Source organism: Mobula hypostoma, chromosome 1 (assembly GCF_963921235.1).
Source record: "Mobula hypostoma chromosome 1, sMobHyp1.1, whole genome shotgun sequence".
Classification (NCBI taxonomy): domain Eukaryota; kingdom Metazoa; phylum Chordata; class Chondrichthyes; order Myliobatiformes; family Myliobatidae; genus Mobula; species Mobula hypostoma.
Window position 1 is genome coordinate 248,988,401 of NC_086097.1, and position 23,096 is coordinate 249,011,496.

The 23,096-nt window shown below is 44.1% G+C and overlaps 1 protein-coding gene across 3 annotated transcripts in view; it reads left to right on the top strand.

The window, feature by feature from the left end:
• LOC134356188 (collagen alpha-1(XV) chain-like) overlaps window positions 1-23,096 on the top strand; it is a 342,799-nt gene that overhangs the window by 198,029 nt on the left and 121,674 nt on the right. For all 3 annotated transcript variants that reach the window (XM_063066926.1, XM_063066907.1, XM_063066918.1), the window contains 4 exons: window positions 11,141-11,203; window positions 16,100-16,180; window positions 17,610-17,675; window positions 19,387-19,536. In XM_063066926.1, coding sequence (XP_062922996.1) covers window positions 11,141-11,203; window positions 16,100-16,180; window positions 17,610-17,675; window positions 19,387-19,536 — 360 coding nt within the window. The remainder of the gene's footprint in view (window positions 1-11,140; window positions 11,204-16,099; window positions 16,181-17,609; window positions 17,676-19,386; window positions 19,537-23,096) is intronic.

The following is a 23,096-nucleotide window of genomic DNA, read 5'->3' on the forward strand; positions in this document are numbered from 1 at the left end:
GCTGCAGTCCCTATAGTAGTGCGACGTTGAGTTCAACGCAGTCTGACAACTCCTGAGACGCCACTGGTGGCAAACTGCGTCAGTCTCTGCCATTCCTTTGGATTCATCAGCTGCATTGAGCTGGGAAGCCTACTACATGGGCAACAGCCTGCTCTCCATATCATACTTCCCTGGCTTGGGTAAAGGCTTTCACACACAGCTGGGATGCAATGTCCATGGTTGACCTCAACCAACAAAGGGCCTCTTTCACAGTGTTGGAAATTATAACCATATAACAATTACAGAAGTTGTTATTGTGCTGGGAATAAATTGTGTTGGGAAAAAATAAATTAAATTGTGCTGGGAAAGCAGACACATCCAAGGTAACAGAAGATACAACATAGAAGAGGTAGTCAAGCTAGCAGTGACTATTTAAAGGCCTGTTGAAGAAAGTAAAGGATGTTTGAGGTTTTGAATTGTCTGTGGCATTGATAGAGTTAGATGAAGAGAAATGAGATGACAGAAGATTGTATGTGTTAAGATCATACGATATAGGAGCAGAATTAGTTCATTTGGCCCATTGAACCTGCTCTGCCATTTCATCATGGCTGATCCACTTTCCCTCTCAGTCACTATCTCCTGCCTTCGCCCCGTATCCTTTCATGCCCTGACCAATCAAGAATCTATCAACCTCTGCCTTAAATAGACATAAATACTTGGCCTCCACAGCCACCTGTGGCAAAAATTCCACAGATTCACCACCCTCTGGCTGAAGAAATCCCTCCTCTTCTCGGTTCTAAAAGGACCACCCTCTATTCTGAGGCTGTGTCCTCTGGTCTTAAACTCTCCCACCATAGGAAACATCCTCCTCACATCCACCCTATCAGGGCCTTTCACCATTCGATAGGTTCCTAGGAAAATAAGTAAATAAATAATACTGAAAAAATGATTTGTGCCCAGGCTAGATGGGCCAAGTGGCCTAATTCTGCTCCCGCAATCTTCTGGTCTTGTGATCTTATTATTATTGTTCCTTGTTTCTTCTTGTATTTGCTCGGTTTGTCAGTCTTTCTTTGGAGTTTTCATTGATTGTTACTATTCATCTCTGCTCTACTGAGAGTGCTTGCAAGCAAATGAAGCCCATAGTACTATACACACTTAGATAGTGAATCTGAATGTTGAACATTGAACTTTTCTGGGTTTGGAATCTGGAAGCCTGGACTAAAGACTGAGAGACATGGGTTCAAACCTCCCCTCAATACTCAGCAACTTAAACTTACTTAAGTAAATCTGGGAAAAGTTCAAAGTACGTATTGTATATGTCACCGTATACAACCCTGAGATTTGCTTCCTTGTGGGCATACTCAATAAATCCGAGAAATGTAACAGAATCAATGAAAGGGACAATCAGCCTGCATAAGACAAGTGTACAAATACAAAAAGAAAGAAAGAAAAAACAATAAATAAATAGATAGGTGAATGAGCAAATAGACAAATAAATATTGAAAACATGAGAAGAGTCCTTGAAAGTGAGTCCATAGGTTGTGGGAATATTTCAGTGATGGGGCGAGTGAAGTTCAGTGAGGTTATCCTCTCTGGTCAAGAGCCTGATAGTTGAGGGGTCATAACTGTTCCTGAACTTGGTGGTGTGTGTCCTGAGGCTCCTGTACCACCTCCCTGATGGCAGTAGTGAGAAGAGAGCATCACCACAGCACTCCGTGTAGATGTGTTCAGGAGTAGTTTCGGTCCTATTTCATGTATTATTGGACAGGATGAACCTGTAGATGTGTAGCTTATTCTCCTTGCAGCACAGTAGTGGAGGGGTTAGTGCAATAGTTGGCAGTGCCTGCACTCACGGATCGGGGTTCAAAACCCATTTACTCATGGGGCAAGTGAAGATGCGTTAAGCTCTGTCATCCGGTTCGGCAGCCTGATTGTTGGGAGGGTAATAACTGTTCCCGAACCTGATGGTGTGGGTCCTGAGGCTCCTGTACCTCCTTCCTGAAGAGAGTGAAGGTAAAAGTGAAGCAGACTGATTGCTACAAAAGCCATCTCATTCACCAATGCCTTTGAGGAAAGGAAATCTGTCATTATCACTCGATCTGATCTTGGTATGATTATGGACTCGCAATTTAGGACCTGAAATAGCCAAGCAGTTGTATGAAAGTGATTCTTCAGGCAGCAGCAACAAAGCTGGGAATGTACTCTGTATCAATTACAGTATCATTTTCAACAAGTCATTTGCAGCACCATCAAAAAGTGCTCTTATATTTGCTCGACAGCAGCAGGCGATCCAAGAGCCATGTTTGTGTGATCATATTGCCGCCATGATATCTCCCTGTCCACAATCGTGTTGATAGGCGTTTCCATGCACAGACCCCATAGAGACAAGGTCTCTTCCTCGCACTTTCCAAATCAGAATCAGTTTTAATATCACTGGCTTAACGTCCTGAAATGTAGCAGGCCAGGCGGCAGCTATGGAAAAGAATAAACAGCTGATGTTTCGGGCCGAGACCCTTCATCAGGTCACGATCATAAGACCATAAGATGTAGGAGCAGAATTAGGCCATTCAGCCCATCGAGTCTGCTCTGCCATTCCATCATGGCTGATCCCGGATCCCACTCAACCCCACACACCTGCCTACTTGCCGTATCCTTTTGATACCATGATCGATCAGGAAGTTATCAACTTCCGCATTAAATATACCCATAGACTTGGCCTCTAACGCAGTCTGTGGCAGACGCATTCCACAGATTTACTACTCTCTGGCTAAAATAACAAAATTCCTCCTTACTTCTGTTCTAAAGTGTCACTCCTCAATTTTGAGGCTGGGCCCTCTAGTTCTGGATTCCCCCACCACAGGAAACATCCTCTCCACACCCACCTTATCTAGTCCTTTCAACATACAGTAGATTTCAATGAGATCCCCACCCCCCACCCCCGCTGCATTATTTTAAATTCCAGTGAGTACAGGCCCAAAGCTGCCAAACACTCCTCATATGTTAACCCATTCATTCCTGGAATCATCCTCATGAACCTCCTCTGGACTCTCTTCAATAACAACACATCCTTTCTGAGATATGGGGCCCAAACCTGTTGGCAATACTCCAAGTGCAGCCTGACTAGTGTCTCATAAAAGACTCAGCATTATCTCCTTGTTTTTATATTCTATTCTGCTTGAAATAAATGCCAACGTTGTATTTGCCTTCTTTTCCACAGACTCAACCTGTAAATTAACCTTCTGGGAGTCCTGCACGAGGACTCCTAAGTCCCTCAGCACCTCTGATGTTTGAACCTTCTCCCCAGTTAGATAATCAACTACGCTGTTGTTCCTTTTACCAAAATGCATCACCATACATTTCCCAGCACTATTGGGAACCACTCCGGGATCAGCCATGATGAAGGATAGTAGCCGAGACGTCAGCTGTTTATCCTCTCCCATCAATGCTGCCTGGCCAGCTGAGTTCCTCCAGCACTTTGAGCATGTTACTTTGGATTTCCAGCATTCGCCGCTTTTCTCGTGTCTTGTACTTTGTTGTTTTATGCAGAAGTATATTAAAATACAGATAAATAAAAGATCTATAAATTACAATATAAAATATGTTTTTAAAAATTAAATTAAGTAAGCAGTACAAAAAATATATATATTGGTGTAGTGTATATGTGTTCATCATCCATTCAGATATCTGATGGCAGAGGGGAAGAAGCTGTTCCTAAGGTCTTGAGTGTGAGTCTTCAGGCTCCCGTACCTCCTTCTTGATGGTAGCAATGAGAAGAGGGCACGTCCCGATAATGGATGCCACCTTTCTGAGGCATCGCCTTTTGAAGGTGTCCTGGATGCCGGGGAGGCTGGTGCCCACGATGGAGCTGGCTGAGTTTATAACTTACTGCAGCTGTTTCTGATCCTGCGCTGCGGCCCCTCCGCACTAGATAGTGATGTATCCAGTTAGAACGCCTCCAGCGGTATGCCTGTAGAAATTTGCAAATCTTTGGTGTACTACCAAGTCTCCTCGAACTCGTAACGCAATATAGCCACTGTCGTGCCTTCTTTCTAACTGCATCACTATGTTGTGTGGATAATTTCAGAACTGAATTGGGCAACGATCTAGGCGTAACACATACCCAAACCTATTCTACCTCAACCTAAAACCTTGAAAACTAGCATAGTGCCATTTCACCCATTCAATCAACTTTCAAATAAGAGCATAGCCACAGAATTAGGCCATTTGGCCCATCAAGTCTGCTCCACCATTCCATCATGGCAGGACATCTAACATATTGACTGGCTGCATCACAGCCTGGTATGGGAATACCAATGCCCCCGAATGGAAAATCTTACAAAAATTATTCAATATGGCCCAGTCCATCAAGGGTAAAGCCCTCCCCACCAATGAGCACATCTACACGGAGCGTTGTCGCAGGAAAGCAGCGTCCATCATCACAGACTCCCACCACGCAAGTCATGTTCTCATCTCACTGCTGCCATCAGAGAAAAGGTACAAGAGCCTCAGGACGCACACCACCAGGTTCAGGAAGAGTTATTACCCCTCAACCATCAGGCTCTTGAACCGAATTCTCTCTGCCCAGAGGGGATAACTTCACTTGCCCCATCACTACCTGTTCCACAACCTATAGACTCGCTTTCAAGGACTCTTCATCCCATATTCTCGACACTTATTGATTATTTATTTATTTATTTATTATTATTGTTGTTCCCTTACTTTATTTCTTTGTGTATTTGTTGTCTTTTACACACTGGTTGTCAGCCCTGTCAGTGAGGCTTTTCATTGATTCTATTAGGGGTTGCTGGACGTCAATTACAATTGCAAGAAAATGAATACCATAGTTGTACATGGTGACACATATGTACATTGATAATAAATTTAATTTGAACTTCGAACTTTGATTTACTTTCCCTCTCAATCCCCTTCTCCTGTCTTCTGTCCATAGACTTTGACACCCTCATGAATCAACTGCTTTAAATATGCTCAGTAATTCGACCTCCACATCTGTCTGTGGCAATGAATTCCACAGATTTACCACCCACTGGCTGAAGAGCTTCCTTCTCATAACTTATGAACTTTCAAAGAGTCTGTCCTCCATGGACTCTGTCTACACTTCTTGTGCTGCCTCGATAAAGCAGACAGCCTAACCAGGAACATACATCAAAGTTGCTGGTGAACGCAGCAGGCCAGGCAGCATCTCTAGGAGGAGGTACAGTCGTTTCAGGCCGAGACCCTTCGTCAGGACTAACTGAAGGGAGAGCTAGTAAGAGATTTGAAAGTGGGAGGGGGAGGGGGAGATCCAAAATGATAGGAGAAGACAGGAGGGGGAGGGATGGAGCCAAGAGCTGGACAGGTGATTGGCAAAAGGGATATGAGAGGATCATGGGACAGGAGGTCCGGGGAGAAAGACAAGGGGGTGGGGGAAACCCAGAGGATGGGCAAGGGGTATAGTCAGAGGGACAGAGGGAGAAAAAGGAGAGAGAGAGAAAGAATGTGTATATAAAAATAAATAACGGATAGGGTACGAGGGGGAGGCGGGGCATTAGCGGAAGTTAGAGAAGACGATGTTCATGCCATCAGGTTGGAGGCTACCCAGACGGAATATAAGGTGTTGTTCCTTCAACCTGAGTGTGGCTTCATCTTTACAGTTGAGGAGGCCGTGGATAGACATATCAGAATGGGAATGGGATGTGGAATTAAAATGTGTGGCCACTGGGAGATTTTTCCCCCCTCCCTCCTTTTCCTTCTCCCTAGGCCTCCTGTCCCATGATCCTCTCATATCCCTTTTGCCAATCACCTGTCCAGCTCTTGGCTCCATCCCCCCGCCCTCCTGTTTTCTCCTATCATTTTGGATCTCCCCCTCTCCCTCCCACTTTCAAATCTCTTACTAGCTCTTCCTTCAGTTAGTCCTGACGAAGGGTCTCGGCCCAAAACATTGACTGTATCTCTTCCTAGAGATGCTACCTGGCCTGCTGCGTTCACCAGCAACTGTGATGTGTGTTGCTTGAATTTCCAGCATCTGCAGAATTCCCCATGTTTGCAGTCTAACCAGGGTTAGTTTGATACTGAGTAGGTTAAAATTTGGGCTGAAGGGCCTGTAATGTGCTGTACTTTCTACGTTTATAGGCAAAGCTGGATAGGGTACTTAGTAAGGCCTCACTTGAAGCATTGTGGGGTTTTGGACCACTTATCTAAGAAAGGATGTGTTGACGTTGGAGAGGGTTCAGAGGAGGTTTACAAGAATGATTCTGGGAATAAAAGAGTTACTATATGAGGACTGATTGAAGGCTCTGGGCCTGTACTCACTGGAATTCAGAAGAATGGTGGGGGGACTCATTGAAACCTATCGAGTATTGAAACGTCTCGATAGAGTGGATATGGAGAGGGTGTTTCCAATGGTGAGGAAATCTAGGACCCGAGAGTACAGCCTCAGAATAGAGGAACATCCATTTAGAACAGAGATGAGGAAAAATTTCTTTAGCCAGAGAATGAAGATGATGAGAAATTACTTTAGCCAGATTTCATTGCCGTAGGCTGCTGTGGGGGTCAGATTACTGGGCGTATTTAAGGCAGAGGTTGATAGATTCTTGATCACTCAGGGAATGAAGGGATACGGGGAGTGGGTAGAAGATTGGGGCTGAGTGGGAAATTGGATCAGCCATGATGAAATGGGGGAGCAGACTCGATGGGCCAAGTGGCCTAATTCTGCTCCTGTATTTTATGGTCTGAAAATAAGCAAGAACTTACAACCCCATGATTCAGCCGGAAGGTGAAAGACGACATCCACCAGACAGGGTTACCAGATATAATGACAGAGTTAAATATACTGCAAATGTTTTAAAAAGTTGGATTTAGATTTGAAAAAGTCTTTTTTAAATGATGTGTGAGTAGAAGCAATTGAAAAGCACTTTCTAAGAAAAGTCATGGCCAGGATCATTTAGAAGTCTCCTTTATTCTCCATCTCACGATATTTCCAAGAAGATGACTAAAGCTGAAATTAAATTGTATTGACAAGTACAATTTGTCCTCCACTGTACACTTATTTTTGATGTCAGTGCGGTCCATTTTTAGAGCAAGGCCAAGTTTTTATTGTTGGGAGCTGTCTCACTTGCAAAGCAGTCTACATTACTGACTTGACGAGATGACATTCAGAGACTGTGGGTTGTCCTGTTGGATCTCATTCAGCCACAGTTATCATGGGCTCCAAAATGCCTCCATGTACCTCCGTGATTGGAGCCATGAAATGTCAGAAAGGCTTACACAGTTTTGGAGAATGGGAAATGAACTGGTAAATTTAACACAGTGTCGGTAAGTGTATGGTCATGCACTTTGGTAGAAGAAATAAAAGCATCAACTATTTTCTAAATGGAGATAAAATACAAAATTCTGAGGTGCAAAGGGACTTTGGAGCCGAGACTTTATAAAGCACTGGTGAGGCCTCACTTGGAGCAGTTTTTGGCCCCTTATCTAAGAAAGGATGTGTTGACATTGAGAGGGTTCAAGGAGGTTCACAAAAATGATTCCAGAATTGAAAGGCTTGTCATATGAGGAGCGTTTGATGGCTCTGACCCTCTACTCACTAGAATTCAGAAGTATGAGGGTGACCTCATTGAAACCCATTGAATGTTGAAGCACGTTGACAGAGTGGATGTGGAGAGGGTGTTTCTTATGATGGAAGAGGCTAAGACCAGAGGACGTAGCCTCAGGATACAGGGGTGCCCTTTTAAAATGAAAATGAGGAGGAATTTATTTTGCCAGTAAGTGATGAGTCTGTGAAATTCATTGCCAAAGGTGGCTGTGGAGGCCAAGTCATTGGATGTATTTAAGGCGGAGTTTGATAGATCAGGGCATGAAAGGATGTGGGGAGAAGACAGGAGATTGGGGCTGAGAGGGAAAGTGGATCAGCCATGATGAAATAGCAGAGCAGGCTTGATGGGCCAAATGGCCTAATTCTGCTCCTATATCTATGGTGGTATGGTCAAAGCCAATTGAAACAAAATCAAATAAATTTACTTACCAGGTGTAATCCTGGTCATATTACGATCAAGGAACGCGTTTGAGCCTGGATATTGAACTTTTTGCTGTTGGACTCTGGCCATGTTATTTGCCAAGGGAAATCTCACATGCAACTGTGGTTGTTGTGTACATCCCTCCCTCTGCCAACCCGATGTCGGCGTGTAACATCATTTATACCATTGGGCACAGGAGTACATTCAGCCAGAGACTCATACAGCTCTGAGCGTCATGGGAAGTCATTCCTGCCTGTGGCCATCAAACTTTGCAGCTCCTCCCTTGGAGGGTCGGACACCCTGGGCCAGTGGGCTGGTCCTGGACTTAGTTCCGTCTGGCATGGTTTACCTATTATTATTTGATTGTTTGTGGTTTTGTATTGCTATGTTTGTACTCTGTTCTTGGTTGGTGCAGCTGTAACGAAACCTAATTTCCCTCGGGATCAATAAAGTACGACTTTCTATCTATCTATTATCTAAGTACATATACAGAACTGTGTACACAGTCATATACAGACGTATGCAGTCTTAGGCACCCTAGATTTTTTATATGGTTTCAGATGGGATGGCCTCTGCAGAAGCCTGAACTCATCATCATCGAGGCTGTCTGGGGTTAACTGGAGAGACAGAAGCAAGCCAGGCAGCCAAAGTCTGCAGAAGAACTGTGGCAAGTTCTCCAAGATGCTTGGGACAACCTACCAGCTGATTTTCTTATAAAACTGCACAACAGTGTGTACCTAAGAGAGATGATGGAGTTTTAAAGGCAAAGGATAGTCAATCTAAATAATGATTTGATTTAGTTTTGTGCCGATACTGCTCTTTGTAGTAATTTTTTGATGTTTATTATTTATGAAAGCATCTTCGCTTCAGACTTTTGCACAGTATTGTATGTCACCATATACTCCCTTGAGATTTTTATTTATTTCTTTAGCGATGCAGTGCAGAGAAGGCCATCCCATCAACCACAACCCTGATTAAGCCTAACCTAATCAAAGGACAAGTTACAATGATCAATTAACCTATTAGTACGCCTTTGGACTGTGGGAGGACACCGGGACACCCAGAGGAAACCCACACATTCCACAGGAATGATGTCCAGAGGCTCCTTACAAAACGGCACCAGAACTGAACTCCGAGCTCGCTGCGCTGTAATAGCATCGCGCTTCCAGGCATTTGTAGAGGAAGAAAAAGAAAACGATAGAAATTATGAAAAACTATACATAAAAACAAAACCTGACGAACAGCCAATGTGTAAAAGACAAATTGAGAAAACAGAAAAATATATGCTGAAAATATGATTTACAGAGTCCTTGAAAGTGAACCTGTGGGTTGTGGAATCAATTCAGTTTTGAGGTGAGTGAATTTATTCACGCTGGTTCAGGAGTCTGACGGCTGAGGGGGAGAAATGGTTGCTGAATGTGGTAGTGTGGGACCTAAGGCTTCTGTATCTCCCGCCCAATGGTAGTAGTGAGAAGAGAGCATGGCCTGGATGGTGCAGGTCCTTAATGATGGAAGCTGCTTTCTTCAGGTCAATGTGCTGAACGGTGGGAAGGGCTTTGCCCTTGATTGGCTGGGCTGTATCCATTACTTTCTGTAGCCTTTTCCATTCCTGGGCATTGGTGTTTCCCTACCAGGCCGTGATTCAACCAGGATACTCTCCACTATGCACTTGTAGAAATTCATCAGAATTTTAGGTAACATGCCAAACTTAAGCAAAGTTTTCAAAAAAATAGAGGTGTTGTCATGCCTTTTTTGTAATGTCGTTTACGTGCTTGACCCAGGACAGATCCCCTGAAATGATAACACCAAGGAATTTAAAGTTACTGACCCTCTCTACCTCTGATTCACTATTGAAGACTGGCTCATGGGCCAGCAGTTTCCTCCTCCTGTAGTCAATAACCAGTTCTTTGGTTTTAGTGACGATGAGTGAGAAGTTATTGTTGTTGCACCACTCAGTCAGATTTTTAACCTTCTTTGTACATGGCAACACTAGTGTCATCAGCAAACTTAAATATGCACTGGGACTGTACTTAGCCACGTAATCGTGGGTATAAAGTGAGCAGAGCAAGGGACTGTAGGGGAATGAGATGTCATAGACTGCTCCACAGAGGTCCAAAATGAACTTGAAGGGGCAAATAGCCTTGTTCTTTGCTGAAATTATTCTATAATTCTATAGTGGGGTGGGGCTTTTTTCTTTGGAGTGAAGGAGAATGAGTGGTGACTTGATAGAGGTGTAACAGATGAATAGAGGCATACGTCGAGTGGTTAGTCAGAGACGTTTCTCTCAGGGTGGAAATGGCTAAGACCAGGAAGCCATAATTTTAAAACTAATTGAAGGAAAATATAGGGGAGAATATCAGAGCCAAGAGTGGTGGATATGTGGAATGTGCTGCCTGGGGTAGAGGTAGAGATTCATTAGAGGCTTTAAAGAAACTCATAGATAGGCACATGGAAGATAGAAAAATGGAGGGCTATGTGGGAGGGAAGAATTAGATTACTCTCAAGAGTAGGTTAAAAGGTTGGCACAACTTCATGAGCTGCAGGGCCTGAACGTGCCGTAGTGTTCTATGTTCTGTGTTCCCACTGCTGCCATCAGAAAGAAGATACAGGAGCTTCAGGACCCACACCACCAGGCTCAGGAACAGTTATGACCCCTCAACCATCAGACTCCTGAACCAGAGGGGATAACTTCACTCAGCCTCACTTGCCCCATCACCGAACTGTTCCCACAACCTCTGGAACTCACTTTCAAGGACTCTTCATCTTGTGTTCTCAATATCTATTGCTTATTTATTATTATTATTTCTTTCTTTTTGCATTTGCACAGTTTATTGTCTTCTACACATTGGTTGCTTGCCATGTTGGTGTGGTCTTTCAATTATTCCATTATGGTTATTATTTTTTGGATTTATTGAGTATGCCTGCAAGAAAGTGAATCTCAGGGGTTTTATATGATGACATATAAGTACTGTGATAATAAATTTACTTTGAACTTTAATTATTTGATCTCAAGGGTCTCCAAAGGATTAGGATTGTCGGGAATCAAGTGTGGTCCTTGTTTAAGTATGGCCTCATGACTTTTTTGTAAGATGAGATAAATAGTCTTGCCTTTTCTTTAAAAACAGTTTTTTTTTTCATTTTCATTTCAGGGTAAACAAGGGTTGCAGGGATTTAAAGGAACTAAAGGTGATCCAGGCCTCAAGGGAGAGAAGGTATGTGATACAATTCTGTGTGAGACCAAGTTACTCAGACTTTGCAAGCAGCCCATCTGTCCATTTGACTTTTAATTTTTTAATGGTTTAAACAAAATAGAAAAGACAGGTGTGATTTAATTAGATATTGTATATCATTAAAATACACAGGACAACTTTTCGACATATCTTATAGATTTTGGACTGCTGATCATGAAAATCACTATGAAATTTCCCTATCATGCACTGTTTTTTTTAATTGTCTGTATTTGTTATTTCAATTCATAATTCAAGACAGAATAACTGATGCCAAGATGAAGAAACACATTTTTGTGGTCCACAAATCAAACAGGTCGTCAATGACAGGCAATTCGAAGAGCTTCTAGTGGGACCGGAGAAAATTGCAGGGAAAGCATTGAAGAACGTTGTTGAAAATTTTCTTGACCACTACAGAGCACAAAACTACATGCAGCTGTTTAATAACATGCTTCAAACAGACAAAACCATTAAGTGCAACATTGTCATAAAAGATTCATTTTCTGCATTCCCACTTAGAATGCAAATCTCGGCACTGTCATCAATGATCATGGTGAGGGATTTCACCAGGACTTTGCGGTCATAGAGAAATAATGGTGTCTATCAATGCCGACTGATTATTATTGGACACTTAAGCGAGAAGCCTCAGACACTGAGTACAAGTGATGAAAAAATAATCAACAAAATGTTTTTAGCTTGAATTGAATTGAATTGACTTTATTTCTTACATCCTTCATTTACATGAGGAGTAAACATCTTTATGTTACATCTCAGTCTAAATGTGCAATGTGCAATTTATAGTAATTTATAATAAATATTATGTACAACAAGATAGTCAAAGTAACATAGAAATACAGTTGTGTCAGCATGAATTAATCGATCTGATGGCCTGGTGGAAGAAGCTGTCCCGGACCCTGTTGGTCCTGGCTTTTAAGCTGCGGTACCGTTTCCTGGATAGTAGCAGCTGAAACAGTTTGTGGTCGGGGTGACTCAGATCCCCAATGATCCTTCAGGCCCTTTTTACATACCTATCTCTTCTACAGATGTGCTGGGCTGTCCGCACCACTCTCTGCAGAGTCCTGCGATTGAGGGAAGTACAGTTCCCATACCAGGCAGTGATGCAGCCAGTCAGGATGCTCTCAATTGTGCCCCTGTAGAAAATTCTTAGGATTTGGGGGCCCATACCAAGCTTCTTCAAATCGTCTGAGGTGAAAGAAGCACTGTTGTGCCTTTTTCACCACACAGCTGGTGTGTACAGACCATGTGAGGTTCTCGCTGAAGTGGAGGAACTTAAAGCTGTTTACCCTCTGAACCCCAGATCCATTGATGTCAATAGGGGTTAGCCCGTCTCCATTCCTCCTGTGGTCCACAAGCAGCTCCTTTGTTTTTGTGACATTGAGGGAGAGGTTGTTTTCTTGACACCACTGTGTCAGGGTGATGACTTCTCTGTAGGCTGCCTCATTATTATTATGAGGCAGCCTACAGTTGAATTATTGAACAGCAATCAGCATCATTGTGCAATTAAATTCATTATATTCAATAATAGGTTAATTTCTTGTTTCTTCAAATTCCTACGTGATACAAGTAGTCTGAAATTATATTTGTATTCAGTTTCAAATGGTCTCTGGCAAACAAAGAAAAAACCTGAGGAAGCAACACTTCCAAAAAAATTTGTTGTCCAGTGATATTTGCCAAGAGAAGTCATGGTCATGGAAAGACCATGATAGACTACATCATCTGACACAGCACATAACTAACAAACAATATCATAGAATGCAATTAGAAATGCAAAATCCACAGTATGAATCAACATACAACAAAGTTACACAGGCAAAATGCTGAAGGAACTCAGCAGGTCAGGCAGCATCCAGGGAGAGGAATAAACAGTTGACATTTCGAGCTGAGGCCTATCAAAGCTATTTCCATAGACGCTGCCTGACCAGCTGGCTTATTCCATCATTGTGTGTGTGTCACACAGATTCCGCTCTGACCTGACTTCTGTTGCTCACCTCAGGATCTGCTGACCACTTAGGCAGCAGGTTCACAGATAAAATGGTCATTGCCATCCTGAGCAACACCAAGCTTCAGTGGCAGTCAATACATCTCTGCCCATAAATGCTTCTACGTCACCTGATTATGTAAACATAGAACATGGAATAGTACAGCACAGTACAGGCCCTTCGGCCCACAATGTTGTAGCGACCCTCAAACCCTGCCTCCCACCTTAAATTCCTCCATATACCTGTCTAGTAGTCTCTTAAACTTCACTAGTGTATCTGCCTCCACCACTGACTCAGGCAGTGCATTCCACGCACCAACCACTCTCTGAGTAAAAAACCTTCCTCTAATATCCCCCTTGAACTTCCCACATCTTACCTTAAAGCCATGTCCTCTTGTATTGAGCAGTGGTGCCCTGGGGAAGAGGCGCTGGCTATCCACTCTATCTATTCTTCTTATTATTTTGTACACCTCTATCATGTCTCCTCTCATCCTCCTTCTCTCCAAAGAGTAAAGCCCTAGCTCCCTTAATCTCTGATCATAATGCATACTCTCTAAACCAGGCAGCATCCTGGTAAATCTCCTCTGTACCCTTTCCAATGCTTCCACATCCTTCCTATAGTGAGGTGATCAGAACTGGACACAGTACTCCAAGTGTGGCCTAACCAGCGTTTTATAGAGCTGCATCATTACATTGCGACTCTTAAACTCTATCCCTCGACTTATGAAAGCTAACACAAGCTTTCTTAACTACCCTATCTAGCTGTGAGGCAACTTTTAGGGATCTGTGGACATGTACCCCCAGATCCCTCTGCTCCTCCACACTACCAAGTATCCTGCCATTTACTTTGTACTCTGCCTTTGAGTTTGTCCTTCCAAAGTGTACCACCTCACACTTCTCCGGGTTGAACTCTATCTGCCACTTCTCAGCCCATTTCTGCATCCTATCAATGTCTCTCTGCAATCTTCGACAATCCTCTACACTATCTACATCACCACCAACCTTTGTGTCGTCTGCAAACTTGCCAAACCACCCTTCTACCCCCACATCCAGGTCGTTAATAAAAATCACGAAAAGTAGAGGTCCCAGAACAGATCCTTGTGGGACACCACTAGTCACAATCCTCCAATTTGAATGTACTCCCTCCACCACCATCCTCTGCCTTCTGCAGGCAAGCCAATTCTGAATCCACCTGGCCAAACTTCCCTGGATCCCATGCCTTCTGACTTTCTGAATAAGCCTACCGTGTGGAACTTTGTAAAGCTCAGGCACAACTAGGAAGGCACGTTAGTGTAGTGATCAGCATAATGACCCGTGTTCAGTTCTGCTGCTATCTGTAAGGGTGTTCGCCCATGAACATAAGGGTGGTGAATCTGTGGAATTCGTGGCACAGGCAGCTGCGAAGGCCTAGTCATTGGGTATATTTAAAGCAGAGGTTGATAGGTTCCTGATTAGGGTGACAAAGGTTATGGGCAGAAGGCAGAAATGGGGTTGAAAGGGATAATAAATCAACTATGATGTTCCAAAGGGCCTAATTCTGTTCCTGTGCTCTATGATCTTATGCTCTTATGGTTTTCTTCAGGTGCTCCAGTTTCCTCCCACATTCCAAAGATGTACAGTTAGTACATGTGCAGAAACTGAGGAAAACACACCATAAGACATAGAAATTAGGCCATTCAGCCCATCGAATCTGCTCTGCCATTCTATCATGTCTGATTTATTATTCCTTTCAACTCCATTCTCCTGCCTTCTTCCCCTAACCTTTGATGCCCTGACTCATCAGTAACCTATTAACCTCCGCCTTAAATTACTCAATGACTTGGTCTCCACAGTCATTTGTGGAAACAAAGTCCGCAGACTTGCCAACCTCCGGCTAAAGAAAGTCCTCCTCATCTCTGTCCTAAAGGAGCACCCTTCTGTTCTGAGGCCATACCCTCTGGTCCCAGAATCACACACTACAGTAAACATCCTCTAAGTGTCTACTCTTTCTTACCCTTGCAATATTCGATAGGTTTCAATGAGATCCCCTGTCATTCTTCTAAACTCCAGCGTGTACAGGCCCAGAGCCATCAAACACTCTTTATACATTAATCCTTTCATTCCTGGGTTCATTCTCGTGAATCTCCCTGGAACCCCTCCAATGCCAACACATTCTTTCTTAGAGAAGGGGCTCAAAACTGCTCACAGTATGGAGTCGGACCAATGCCTTATAAAGCCTCAGCATCACATCCTTGCTCTTACATTCTAGTCGTCTCGAGTCGTCACCAATGGGAGAACAATGTACTTTAACCCTGCAGTTGCATTCAGAGAGGCTGATGGCTGATCGTGGTGAAGCAGGGAACGTGTTACGTGTGCACCAGTAATCACAGCAATGATTCTAGCTGGAAATTTGCTGGGTAGACATTACCCACCCAGAAAGCTGCCTTTTCCAAAATCTCCCTTCTGGAAAAGTCAATCGGACTATTAAAACAAACACTTCACACCATCTTAAAAATTTCTTCCCCAGGCAATTAATCTGATCAACCATTCCAGTTAACCACCCCAACCCCTCTGTCTATTACCACAGTCACCACACTGACTGTAAACACCTTAAACTACTTTTTATTACACTGTTTACATGGTAAATACATGCTACTATTTATGTATTTATTCTCATACTGTATAATTGTTGAATGTTGTTGGTTTTTTGGTGCGTGTTGTGCCCTGACCAACGCACACAGCAAATTCACAATTTGTGTGAATGTATATGGCAAAGAAAGTTGATTTTTTTTCCCCGTGATTTGCCGCGAGTGAACTAAAGGCTGGATTGCCCTGCGGCTTTGCTTTCCGAAATGTCGTTGTGAGTTGCGTGGCGACTGACCACTGTCTTCCACTCTCTTCAGGGCAACCCAGGGTTCGCTGGTTCACCAGGACCTCCTGGCCTGCCGGGACCACCTGGACCACCTGGCCCACCGCCAAGGCTCGTGAGTAAAGTTCAGCACACACTGAAAGAACTGTCTGTAACCAAGCCGATCACCATAGCTTGCTTTAGCTTAGTAGGCTTCCACTTGTTATTGGTGATGCACCTGGAAGTCACGCCATGTACCACTGCTTGCGGAATGACCTGTGTGCTCAGTCCACATCTCATTGTCCACACTGGGACACTGAGAGTGAGGGGTTTTTAGCAGTGAGGTTCAGAATGACAGGGGTTCTGCTGGTAACACCATAATCAATGATTTAGATAACGGAATTGATGGCTTGGTAGCAAAGTTTCCAGATGATACGAAGACAGGTGGAGGGGTAGGTAGTGCTAAGGAAGCAATGCGATTTGAGCAGGACTTAGACGAATTGGAAGAATAGGTAAAAAAGTAGCAGATGGAATACAGTGTTGGGAAATGTATGATAATGCATTTTGGTAACAGGAACAAAAGCACAGACTATTATATAAATGGGGAGAAGGTTCAAACATCAGAGGTGCAGAGGGACTTAGGAGTCCTCGTGCAAGACTCCCGGAAGGTTAATTTACAGGTTGAGTCTGTGATAAAGAAGGCAAATGTAATTTGGCATTCATTTCAAGGGGAATAGAATATAAAAGCAAGGAGATAATGCTGAGATGTTACAAGACACAAGTCAGGTTGCACTTGGAGAATTGTCAACAGTTTTGGGCCCCATATCTCAGAAAAGACATGTTGTCATTGGAGAGAGTCCAGAGGAGGTTCACGAGGATGATTCCGGGAATGAAGGGGTTAACATATGAGGGGTGTCTGGCAGCTTTGGGCCTGTACTCACTGGAATTTAGAAGAACGTATGGGGATCTCATTGGAACCTACCGAATGTTGGAAGGACTAGGTCAGGTGGATGTGGAGAGGATGTTTCCTGTAGTGGGGGCGCTCTGAACTAGAGGGCACTGCCTCAACATTGAGGGATGACCACTTGGAACAGAGGCAAGGAGCCAGAGAGTAGTGAATCTGTAGAATTCTCTGCCACAGGCAGCTGTGGAGGTCAAGACCGAGTGTATATTTAAAGTGAACATTGATAGTTTCTTGATCGGTCAGGACATCAAAGGATATGGTGAGAAGGCAGGTGTATGGGGTTGAGTGGAATCTGGGATCAGCGATGATGGAATAATGGAGTAGTCTGGATGGGCTGAATGGCCTAATTCTGCTCCTATGTCTTATGGTCTTATGGTCATAAACACAGGGGCAGGATCAGGCCATTTGGCCCATCGAATCTGTTCCATCATTCCATTATGGCCGATTTATTTTTCCTCTCAAATACATTCTCTTGCCTTCTCCCTGTAGCCACGTGTACTGGCGTGTCAAACACATCAATTAAATTTTGATAGCTGTGGAAAGATTATTCTAGCCCTAAAGTGCATGATTAGGCTTTTAATTTTTCTCTGTCCTTCCCCAGACGAAGCTCATCGATGCTGATGGTTCTGGACTAGATGACAGTGACCTCGCCAGGGAGACGATTCAGGTTGGTATTCCACTTGAGAGTACAGGGTCTGGAGGACACAGCTAGGAACGAGCTGGTGTTATTTCTCTCTCTCTCTCACTCTCTCTCTCTCTCTCTCTCTCTATATATATATACACACATACATGCTCCAAGTGAGGCCTCACCAGTGCTTTATAAACTCTCAACATTACATCCTTACGTTTATATTTTAGTCCTCTTGAAATGAATACTAAATGTCACATTTGCCTTCCTCACCACAGACTCAACCTACAAATTAACCTTTAGGGTATCCTGCACAAGGACTCCCAAGTCCCTTTGCATCTCTGATTTTTGTATTTTCTCTCCATTTAGAAAATAGTCAACCCTTTCATTTCTTCTACCAAAATGCATGACCCTACACTTTTTAAGGCAGAGGTTGATAGATTCTTGATTGGTCAGGCCATCGAAGGATATGGTTGAAAAGCCGGGGATTGGGGCTGAGAGGGACATGGGTCAGCCATGAGGAAATGGTGGAGCAGACCCAACGGGTCAAACGACTTTATTCTGCTCCTATATTTGATGGCCCTATGAATAAAGAGCAATACCTGGACCCAGAGTGCAGCATTAATATTGTTTGCTGGTATTTCACAAGAGTCGAGCCCAGAGCTGGCATAGGCACTATAACCTATTTCATAAGACATGCCTTTGGTCCAGGCATCAGTCTGGTAAATCGGTTTGCACCCTCTCTAAAGATTCCAAATCCTTCCTATAATGAGGTGACCAGACCCAAACACAATCTTCCAAGTATGACTTCTCTGGGATAATGAACGAGGATTTCAGGTTTACTAGAGTGGTTACCAAGAATGGAAAAGCCTACAGAAAGTAGTGGATACAGCTCAGCCATCACAGGAGAAGCCCTCCCACACCTCTGAGCTCATCTACAAAGAACACTCCCACAAGAAACCAACACCCGTTCTACTCTCTTCTCACCACTGTATACTCTGTTCATGTTCCAGAGTTTTTAAATTTCCTCTTTTAATTCAATATATTTCTGGTGTCTTTCACTTATTGATTTCTGCAAGTTATGTTTGATTGAAATGGCTATATCTATTAAATGAGTTGTTCTTGCTTATTCATCCTGTAAAATTAAATCCAGATGGTTATTAGTGATTGTCCTATCTGTAATAATGGATCAGTCGTAATATAATTTGTGGGACTCTGACTCGGAAACTGGAGAAGGCTTGTATGGATCCTTTTATGAGTTTGTATTTTAAAGCAAGATTTTTTTGTGAATGATGTTTGCCTCTTAATTGTGCCCATGTAAGTAATCAGATTGAGTTAGCTGCAGGATCCTGTAATGTGTTGGATTATTTCAAGTTTCTTTGGTATTTTCTGCATTTATTGGTCTTTTATTATGAATTTTGATCATTTTTTTATGTTAACCACCCGGTCCTATATTACCACAAGGAAGCCCTCTGTTTCTAGGACGAGGTCTCCTACTCTGAGCCAGGTGTTCAACGCTTCCTTGCTGATGTCTATTCTTATTATTTTTGTATCTGCACACTTTTTCTTCTTTTGCTTGTCAGTCTTTGCATGTAGCTTCTCATTGATTCTGCTGTATTTCTTTGTTCTACTGTGAATCCCTGCAAAGAAATGAATCTCAAGGTAGCATATGTACTTTGATACAAAATTGACTTTGAACTATGAACTTTGACCCATTACTACAAGTGTCGCTGTCTGTGCCCATCCGCAGTGTCCTCCAGGACCGCCAGGCCCCCCCGGTTTGCCGGGACTGCCAGGAATCCCAGCTCCGCCTGAAGCCGAGAACCCAAGCCTCGTTGGTGCCCCGGGTCCACGCGGTCCTCCTGGTTATCCTGGACAAGACGGAGGTTCGGGTCAGCCAGTAAGTAGATGCCACATTCATGCATTCCTTGGTATTCGTCTTTCTCGAGACTGCTTTCCTTTCCGTTCCTGTTGACTGCCCAGAATGGAACATCTTGCGGGCATTTTGATGAAAGAACAAGCAGTTCTGGTAAAGTATTCATAGAGTTGTAAAGCACTGCAATAGAGAAGCAGACCCTGCAGCCCATCTAGTTCATGACAAGCCAGTCTGCTTAGTCCTATCAACAGGCATCCAGACAACAGCACTCCATACCCCTCCCATTCATGTTCCTATCCAAAACTCTCCATGTTGAAATCAACTCCGTAACCACCACTCGCACCGGCAGCTCGATGCACACTCTCACCACCCTCTGAGTGAAGACGTTCCCTCTCATGTTTCCCCTTAAACATTTCACCTTTTACCTGAACCGTTACTAGTCTCATCCAACCTCAGCGGGAAAAGTCTGCTTGCATTTACCCTACCTACACTCCTCATAGTTTTATATTCCTCTGTAAGGTTCTCCCTCTTTCTCCTGATCTTCGGGGAATTAAAGTTATCTGGGTTGTTCAGATCTACTCCTATCAGACAATCTTTGTTTGGTAAACCCAAGAGATTCCGCAGGTGATGGAAATCCAGAGCAACACACACACACTGATGGAGGAACTCAGCAGGTCAGGCAGCATCTATGGAAAAGAGTAAACAGTCGACTTGTTGGGCCAAAACCCTTCATCAGGACTGGAAAGTTATTTGGAATTGGTTTATTGTTGTCACATCTACCAAGATACAGGGAAAAACTTGTCTTGCACAATATTCATACAGATCCAATCATTATACAGTACACTGAGTGGAAAAAGGTAAACCAATAACAATGCAGACTAAAGTGTAAAAGCTACAGAGGAAGTCATGGCAGAGCAGAGATGGCTGAAGTTTCTGAGAATAGTTCACAAGGTGCAGGATAGATATGTCCCACAGAAGAAGGAGACTCAAATGGCCGAGGTAAGCAACTGTGGCTGACAATGGAAGTTAAGGACTGCATAAAAGCCAAGGAAAGGGCATGTAAGGTAGCAAAAGTGAGTGGGAAGCTAGATGATTGAGAAGCTTTTAAAATCAAACAAAAGGCCAACTAAAGCAGCTATAAGAAGGGAAAAGATGAAATATGAGGGCAAACTAGCCAATAATATAAAGCAGGAGACCAAATGTTTTTTCAGTTATATAAAGAGTAAAAGGGAGGTGGGAGTTGGTATTGAACCTCTGGAAAATGATGCTGGTGAGGTAGTAATAGGGGACAAAGAAATGGCAAATGAACTTAATGGGTACTCTGCATCTGTCTTCACTGTGGAAGACACCAGCAGTGTGCCAGAAGTCCATGAGTGTCAGGGAGCAGGAGGTTTACAGGAGATCCTGGCAGTTTTGGCAGCTGAACTGTGCAATCAAGTCAATCAAGATTTGAATAGCTCAGACTCAGCAGAAAGCAGCTGATTGGGCAATTGAGGTCAGGTGACCAAGCAGTTTGAAAAGCCCAGACAAATAAATAGAGGGATAGCTCAAGCGGAGCGGCCAGTGTGTGAGTGGGCCAGTGAAGGAGTGGAGCTTTTGAGGTTTTGACTCCAGAGGCTTCGACGAGAAGAGGCGGAGGACAAGCTAGCTCGCAGTTAGTTTTTACAATGTCTCCTGAGACGGTGATGTGCCTCCCATGTGAGATGTGGCAGTCTTGGGGGAACTCCCCTCTCCCGCAGAGTCAGATCTGTCAGAAGTGCATACGGCGGGCGATCTGGAAGACCATGTAAGGAATCTGGAGCAGCAGCTGGATGACCTTCAACTCATAAGGGAGAATGAGGCAGTCATAGATGAGAGCTACAGGGAGGTAGTCACACCTAGGCTGTCAGAAGCAGGTTGTTGGGTGACAGTCAGAGGGGGGAAAGCGAAGGTGAGCAGACAGGTAGTGCAGAGCACCCCTGTAGCCATTCCCCTGAATAATATGTTTACCATCCTGGATACTGTTGGCGGGGACGACCGACCAGGTGTGAGCCACAGTGGCAGGGCCTCCGGCACTGAGTCTGACCCGGTGGTGTAGAAGGGTGGGACAGAGAAGAGGAGAGCTGTTGTCATTGGAGACTCTATAGTCAGGGGAGCAGACAGGAGATTTTGTGGACGTGAGAAGGACACCCGCATAGTTTGTTGCCTCCCGGGTGCCAGGGTCCGGGATGTCTCTGACCAGGTGCACGACACCCTGGTACGAGACGGAAAGCAACCAGAAGTCGTGATACATGTTGGGACCAACGACATAGGCAGGAAGAGGGATGAGGTCCTGAAGTGTGAGTTTTGGGAACTAGGCAGAATCCTGAAGAACAGGACCTCAAGGGTGACGTTCTCAGGATTGCTGCCAGTGCTACGTGATAGTGATGGTAAGAATTGGAGGAGATAGCAGTTGAATGCGTGGCTGAGGAGTTAGTGCAGGGAGCAGGGTCTTAGATTTTTGGATCATTGGGATCTCTTCTGGGGAATGTTCCATACGGTAGGCTTATTCAGAAAGTCAGAAGGCATGGGATCCAGGGAAGTTTGGCCAGGTGGATTCAGAATTGGCTTGCCTGCAGAAAGCAGAGGATGGTGGTGGAGGGAGTACATTCGGATTGGAGGGTTGTGACTAGTGGTGTCTCACAAGGATCAGTTCTGGGACCTCTACTTTTCGTGATTTTTATTAACGACCTGGATGTCAGGGTAGAAAGGTGGTTTGGCAAGTTTGCAGATGACACAAAGGTTGGTGGTGTTGTAGATAGTGTAGAGGATTGTCAAAGATTGCAGAGAGACATTGATAGGTTGCAGAAGTGGGCTGAAAAGTGGTAAATGGAGTTCAACCCAGAGCAGTGTGAGGTGGTACACTTTGGAAGGACCAACTTCAAGGCAGAGTACAAAGTAAATGGCAGGATACTTGGTAGTGTGGAGGAGCAGAGGGATCTCGGGGTACATGTCCACAGATCCCTGAAAGTTGCCTCACAGGTGGATAGGGTAGTTAAGAAAGCTTATGGGGGGTTAGCTTTCATAAGTTGAGGGATAGAGTTTAAGAGTCACGAGGTAATGATGCAGCTCTATAAAACTCTGGTTAGGCCACACTTGGAGTACTGTGTCCAGTTCTGGTTCCCTCACTATAGGAAGGATGTGGAAGCATTGGAAAGGGTATAGAGGAGATGTACCGGGATGCTGCCTGGCTTAGAGAATATGGATTATGATCAGAGATTAAAGGAGCTAGGGCTTTACTCTTTGGAGAGAAGGAGGATGAGAGGAGACACGATAGAGGTGTACAAGATATTAAGAGGAATAGATAGAGTGGATAGCCAGCGCCTCTTCCCCAGGGCACCACTGCTCAATACAAGAGGACATGGCTTTAAGTTAAGGGGTGGGAAGTTCAAGGGGGATATTAGAGGAAGGTTTTTTACTCAGAGAGTGGTTGGTGCGTGGAATGCACTGCCTGAGTCAGTGGTGGAGGCAGATACACTAGTGAAATTTAAGAGACTACTAGACAGGTATATGGAGGAATTTAAGGTGGGGGATTATATGGGAGGAGGGTTTGAGGGTTGGCACAA